Source organism: Ceratosolen solmsi, unplaced genomic scaffold (assembly GCF_000503995.2).
Source record: "Ceratosolen solmsi marchali unplaced genomic scaffold, CerSol_1.0 scaffold57, whole genome shotgun sequence".
Taxonomy (NCBI): domain Eukaryota; kingdom Metazoa; phylum Arthropoda; class Insecta; order Hymenoptera; family Agaonidae; genus Ceratosolen; species Ceratosolen solmsi.
In genome coordinates this window covers 5,874,354-5,882,021 of record NW_011948427.1, presented here as the reverse complement: position 1 = coordinate 5,882,021, position 7,668 = coordinate 5,874,354, and the positions used below count along the sequence as shown (strand labels likewise).

At 29.0% G+C, this 7,668-nt stretch overlaps 1 protein-coding gene across 1 annotated transcript; it reads left to right on the top strand.

Moving 5' to 3' along the window:
• Window positions 1-240: 240 nt before the first annotated feature.
• VGlut (Vesicular glutamate transporter) lies at window positions 241-6,499 on the top strand. The gene is made up of 7 exons (XM_011501226.1): window positions 241-314; window positions 684-922; window positions 1,580-1,881; window positions 2,177-2,351; window positions 2,709-3,001; window positions 3,412-4,002; window positions 6,121-6,499. Exons 1-7 carry the CDS (start codon window positions 241-243, stop codon window positions 6,400-6,402), a joined length of 1,956 nt encoding a protein of 651 aa, XP_011499528.1. The 3' UTR covers window positions 6,403-6,499.
• Window positions 6,500-7,668: the final 1,169 nt, after the last annotated feature.

The window sequence follows — 7,668 nt, the reverse complement described above, 5'->3', positions numbered from 1 at the left end:
AGTTTCGATATTCAATAATAAAAACGGAGCTGAAATTTTCATTATAGACATTAAATTTATCGTTCTATGTATGTTATTCTGTAAATGCCTTTTTAGCATACATTGAAATGTTGTATTTTAATATTGAATTTAATTAAAAATAATAATTACACTAATTAATAAGACTGAAATTCTATTTTAGGGGCTGCATAAGAACAGGGTAATCATTACGACAGCAAGAACAACCCCAATAATTGAAAAATGTCCGGATTTGCGACGGCGGGTCTCGCGGCCTTCGATTCCCTTAAGAACAAAGCTTCTCAGAAACTTTCGAGGTAAGGTGATTACATTTAAATCTCACTGTTGATAAGATCACAAATATCAAATACTCTTTCAAATAAACTTTGATTTTTCAAACAAACAGGCGTGAAATTTTCATTTACTACTTTTGATTTTTTTTATCTACATTATATTGCGTATTCTTATTATGTATTTTTTATTGAAAAATGAGCAATGATTCTCAAACAAAGTATTAATGGTATATTATAAATCAGTCAAATCAATGAACGCTCTTAAATATATATGTAAATATTATAAAATGGCAACAACTTTCCTCTCTAATATTACAAACTTACAATATAAACAAATTTATTATTTAACGTTTTGTGTTTTGATATCCAAATAAATTTGGGTTAATGGCACAGTATAAGAAGAGGTGGAGGTGGGGAAAATGCCGGATACGAGGAGTTTGAAATGCCGAGCGAGCACATCAAAGAAAATTTGGCCTTCGAGGATGAGACGATGAGAGGGTTCAATAAACAAATCTCACTAGATGCACTACCGGAACCGGAAAGACCACCCTTGCGCCACATTGATACTTACTGTATGCCCGAATGTCCCTGTTTATCCAAGAGGTACACCATCGCTCTTTTAGCCTGTATGGGTAAGCACAAACGTTTTACTACGTACTATGCATTACTTAATAATCAATGTTACGAAGACTTCGAAATTAAAGGTTAAAAAATAAATTCTTCACATTTATATTTTATAATTTTTTTAATGATATAAAAATACAACATGCAGTGTAAAAAAAATAGATTTTTCAAGAGCAATGATTATAAGTTATAAGTATAATTATATAGTATAATTGATTTTTTATAATATAATATAATATAATATTTATGTATTTATAAATATTATATATTATATTATATATTATATATTATAAATATATTAATAAATATATATAAATATATATAATAATATAATAATATAATTCTTCATTGATAATTTATTTTTATCAATCGTACATACATTTTGAAATGAATTATTTAAAACTGTGTTTGTTTTAAAATATGCAACATTTAATATTTGATACAATATATTAAGTTTATAATACGATTATTTATACATTTAGAAGGCTTTTAGATGTTTTATATCATCCTTAACACACACACACGCACACGCACACGCACGCGCACACGCACACGCACACGCACACTCAAAAATTGCTTATCTAGTTTATTTAGCAGAAAATATTACCGACATGATATATAATCGTTCATTTTTTTTACAATTTCCACTCTCGTTTATAACACAGGTTTTATTATCTCATTTGGTATGCGATGCAATATGGGTATGGCCAAGTTGAAGATGAGCAATAGTTCAGAAAATATTTTCAATTGGACTGTGGGAACCCAGAGTGCCGTCGACTCATCCTTCTTCTGGGGCTATTTGGTGACACAGGTGCCAGGTGGCTTCCTCGCTTCCCTTTACCCTGCCAATCGGATATTTGGTCTGGCCATCGTCATATCCTCCTTTCTCAATCTCCTTGTACCTGGCGCCCTCAGTTTAAGTCCCGTCGTCGATATGTTCGTTCAAGTATGCAAGGGCCTAGTCGAGGTGTGCGAAAAATTTACTATCTATTCGTTTACCTATATTATTATACATTGTATTTCTTAGCCGTCCAATACTTTTAGAATTTTATAAAATAGCACATAGTTTATGTTATTAACCATTACTACTATTATTGTTGTTATTGATATTCTTATCATCATCGTTCTCATCATTATCAGCGTTATTGTTATCGTCATTCTCATTCTTATTGCTTTACAATATTTGATTTATCAGTTTGGATAAGAAATTTCATTAAAAAATAATAATTAAAAGTGATAATTTAAATTTACTATTTGTTTAGGGTGTCACATATCCAGCATGTCATGGTATATGGAAATATTGGGCTCCACCTCTTGAAAGATCTCGATTGGCGACTCTAGCATTTTGTGGTTCGTATGCTGCTGTTGTCATAGGAATTCCGCTATCCGGTGTGCTAAGTAATTGGCTTGGATGGACTGCTTCTTTCTACTTTTATGGCAAGTTAATTTTGTTATAATAGTTAATAAAAGTCTCATTTTACTGTGTGGCATTATTTTTATATACAAATATTTATATCTATTCTATCGAATATTTACGTTAATGTTTACCACCAATATTAAGAAGACCTCAATATTAAATTTAATTCTCACTTAATGCATATTTTTTGTTATTTTTTCTCCCAATTTCTCACAAAATTAATAAATAAATTATATATTTATAGATTAATTACTTTAAATATTTAATTTTTTTTTTTTCATCGACACCCTATGGCTTCATATTCATTTATATAAAAATAGCTCCGATTCTTAATATTTTTAAAACCTCCTTGAAGAATCAAGAAAATATGCTTTCAGGTATTTTTGGAATTATATGGTATTGTTTTTGGCTTTGGCTCTCGTTTGAAAAGCCTTCGAAACATCCGTGCATCTCAGCGCGTGAGTTACGCTATATCGAGGATTCTCTAGGCCAAGGGCAGGCAAATCAGCCCATGCCGACATTATGGACAACACCCTGGCGAAAGTTCTTTACGTCGATGCCTGTATACGCTATCATTGTCGCTAACTTCTGCAGATCTTGGAATTTTTATCTGCTCGTGCTTTTTCAAGGTCGTTTTATGCACGAGGCTTTCGACATGCCTGTCGTTGAGGTTAATTTTCTGCCTGTTGTACTTTATGATTTTTGTAATAACAATATTAATTCGAGATACTGCTTATCGATATTGAAATATCTATAAAAATTATCTAGAACTAATAAAATAGTCACACTATAATTACAGCTAACAGAATTAGCTGCATTCTATCGATATTTTAACCAAAGATTATTTTTTGGATATTAAAAATTCATAACATTGGTACAACAAACTATATACTAATTTATAATAGTAATTTGTAATACTAATTTCATAACATTTCAGAATTTGAATAGTTTTTAATTGAATCTAGCACATTTACACCGTACTAAATATATAAAGAATGTCAAAAAATGAAAAAAATGTCAAAAAAAAGTTATATAAATTGAGAAAGAAACATCGAGCTAAAGAGAAAATTCTGAATATAGACAGGGATCCTGGGTTCTGTGCCACACCTGCTCATGACAATGATCGTGCCATGCGGAGGTCTGCTGGCAGATTACCTGCGCAAGCGTGGTATCATGTCCACTACGAACGTACGTAAGCTTTTTAACTGCGGGGGTTTCGGCATGGAAGCCATCTTCTTTCTCGTCGTAGCCAACTGTACAACTCATAGAAATGGGGCCGCAGCAACATTAGCTCTTACAATTGGTGTGGCCTGTAGCGGCTTTGCCATTTCCGGTTTCAACGTTAATCATCTGGATATAGCGCCGCGATACGCTAGCATTCTCATGGGCATGTCAAATGGAATCGGCACCATAGCCGGCCTCCTTGTGCCCTTCTTCGTCGACAACATTACAAGGCATAAGGATCCGCATAGCTGGCGCAATGTTTTTGTCACGGCTGCTTGCGTACACTTCGTTGGGGTTACATTCTATGCGATATTTTGCTCAGGCGAGCTACAACCTTGGGCTGATCCTTTGACTGAAGAGAAAGCCAGTTGGAATCCTCTAGATGATCTGGCACACAGACGACCTCCCGTACCACCACCACCTCAAGTTATGCAAACACAATTTATCGTAAGTTCGTTCATTTTTTATATAAATTATTATATTCTATTATATAAGCATACAGATAAAAATATAATATTCTTAGATGTTGACTTAGAGTCTATTGAGTTTGCGAAGAATGATACTTTAGATTTAGATTTTGATAATATTATTTATATTACATATAAAATTTGCTTCATTATATGTATAAAAATACCATATAAGTATTATTGACAATAAAACATATCTAATAAAACACTCTAATAATCATTAAATATTAAGTGCTTTTTTTTAAATAACGCACGAATATATTTATAGCTTTAGAATTACATTTTTTTACGATTTTCATGCATTACCTCTTTTACATGCTTATATCGATTAAAAAAAATTCAGACACCTTAAATAGTTATATTACCGTGTTTATATAATTATTGGCAATTAAACTCTCCTTCTTGATCTTCTTAGAATAATAAAAATATGCGGATAGATAGATAAAAATTTTACACATGTAGACTGAAAATAATGATAAATATACACATAGGCACATACACCAAAATAATATGTATTATAATAGAATTATATTAGTTCCACTTCATTTAAATCATAATTTCTAATAAGTTAATTTATTGATTTTATATAATGTTTTATTTAATAAAATCATCTAATGTCAATAAAGCCATTTATATTTATTAATGTTGCGCGACTATTGCTTGATAATGTAACACTAAACCATAAAGTATAAATTGTTGTAATTATAATTCGGTCTGAATTTATATATAACGATTTATTCAATGTGAAGCTTATGCAAAAACTTCCTCATAACGTTTATTAAACCATTAGTTTAATTCATGATATTGTCTTATAATTTTTTACAAATGAAAATTATTAAATACTTCTTTTCATGTTATGTTTATAAACGTTTTTAATTTTTTTTTTATCCCAAATTAATCAAAATAGATTTTTAATAAAATTAAAATTAAGAAACGAAGAGTTAATTTAGGGGATGTGATTCTAATGAAAATTCATACAATAATGTGTTTGTCGTAGAGTTACATGATTTTTCAAACAAAAGCAAATTCATGAACTCTATTGTAATATAGTCAAAGAAATAAATAAAAACTAGATTGCGAAATGAATTATAAATTGTTATGAAAGTTGAAAAATAAATTTATACTATTAAACAAAAAATTGATAATGTAATATTAAATATAATATTGTAATTAATACTCATACAATCCATAAGATAGTTAACTTATCGGATATACAACAGTCGAATTTTTTTTAACATGCATTTATCATTATTTATAAAAACAAAATTTGTTAAAATATTTTATATTCAAAATAATTTTATGATAACGAAAAAATTAAAAATATTTGACATTATTTAAACTAATAGGAAAGCTAATTATACTAATTTACACAAGACAATTTACAAGAGATTGATATATTTAAAACATTTTAATTATAAATTAAAATTTTAACAAATGAAAATATATCTATAATAATACGGTTGATATTGAACATAAAATTTCCTTGAAATTGTTGCAAGTATTTTGTTTTAAAAAGAAAATTAATTAACGATGCCTATACAATTTATTCAATAATTTAATTAAATTTTTTTCAAAATTATCGATTACTTAAAATGCCTGTTAAAAATTCATATTTTAAAAATCTAAAATAATACTTCTCAAGGTATTTATAGTATTTATATAATTTTAAATTTATATTATTATTCAAGGCAGAAAATAAAGTTTTCGGTAGATGTTTATATAAAATATGAATATAATGATGAAATTTTTTGAACATAATGAAATTTAATAAATGAAGTGTATAATATAATTTATTCTCATTATTTTTTCAAGTAATATTTGAAAAAGTGACTGCTGACTTCTTGCTCAGGTGTACTAATTTATGTCAATATGGTCAGCATAGGAAAATAATATAATTTAACTAAATGTTTATTGGTCTTAGGTTGTACTGCTGATTATTATTCATTTGTTTACATTATCATCCTATTAATAATTTCATAAAATAAATCAGTATTCTTGACTATCATTTACCACTATCGATGACCAGCTACCAAGTTCTTTTATCCCATTCATATTCCTCGCCTGATCCATTTTATCATTTTTTAAACCATCTCTGCAGAGACAACCATCCCTTACGGACAACGAGGTGAACGATTGGAGTCAGGAAAAACAACCGCAGCAGCAACTGCCACCAGCGTTACCAAACGATTATCAGCGGCAAGAAAAACCGATTTACAAAGACCCGACGATCAGCTATGGGGCTACCGAGATCGGCCAGGGGAATCCCTTTGTTTCGACGAATCCCTTTGCAAGCGGCACCGTCAACGCGACTTACATTCAACCAGCAACCACCGATGATTATACTCATGACGTCGTGCAGAATCAGGAAGAGTGGCAGTGAAGAGGCATGGAATGGACATCTTGGCAAACCGGATCGGGGCTTCAATTACTTCGACCTATCTTATCAACTTTTTGCCATTGAAGTACATCCATGGGAAACCGGCGCAAGCTCTGGCTCTGCATTTAAAAGAACTGAGAATTCCTTGGGCGCTGCTCAACAATAAAGTGAAATACTTTCCTATTTTAGTTCATTTTATGAATTACTTGTAATAATTAGTCGTTGATTAAGCAAAATAGCAGTGCAAATTAATTAAAATTTTAAAATTGATTTCTTATGCTCATCGAGAGGAATTAAGAATTAAGATTCATTTTTGGATGCTCTATGTTAATGAATTAGATTTCGATAAATTTTATTTGCACTCGATATGAAAATATCAGTAGACAAGAAAGTACTTATTTTACGAATTATATTTAGTACATACATACATACATGCGTATATAATTTTCAAATTTTTTTTTGTTTCTTTATGTTTAATAAAGTCGTGAAATATGACACTGTTTATAAATTATAATAAATAACTGCAAATTTTTATACTAGAATTTTTATTTAAATTAAAAAAAAAATTAATATTTTGGAAGCCAATTCATATTTTATTTTCATTATGAAATCTAAGATTCGCAAGAGAAACAAATCACTTTATAAAGAATTATTCAATCCGTGAATATTTTATAATATTATATAATATTCTATATATATATATATATATATATATATATATATATATATATATATATATATATGTATGTATGTGTGTATGTGTTTGTGGGTGGGAGGCTGTGGGTGTATGCACGCTCGCGCGCGCCCGCATAATACATTGTATTATGACGATAAATTAGCATAATTTTTTAAAATAATTTTATATTAAAAATTATATAAAATATGATGGTATCGAGCATAAAGATTAACTGTCGGAATTCCTTTCGTTATAGGAGGATTTGTTAAAAAAAATCAATTTACATTCTAATCAAAACAAGGAAAATAAATAATGAATTTTCAAAAGTTTTGACATATCGATGGATAGTAAAAGAAATATATATATATATATAATCCTCCTCTCATGAATATCAGTTCCGGAATGTAAATGATAATAAGGTAATTATAACGTTTTTACCTTTATTAAGTTTGATAAAAGACTTTCGGTTCTAAGTCAATTGATCATCCAAAAAAGTATAATTTCACAAAAACTACAAAAATAAATAAAATTAATAATATAACAAATTTTAATGTATGTAATTAAAACTTTTTCATAATATAATACCTAAGAGG

Excerpts from the sequence above, each read along its gene's own strand:
- VGlut (XM_011501226.1), top strand. The coding sequence starts at position 241 with ATGTCCGGATTTGCGACGGCGGGTCTCGCGGCCTTCGATTCCCTTAAG. Across the intron at positions 923-1,579 it reads CGCTCTTTTAGCCTGTATGG|GTTTTATTATCTCATTTGGT; the intron begins GTAAGCACAAAC and ends TTTATAACACAG. Across the intron at positions 4,003-6,120 it reads TTATGCAAACACAATTTATC|AGACAACCATCCCTTACGGA; the intron begins GTAAGTTCGTTC and ends CCATCTCTGCAG.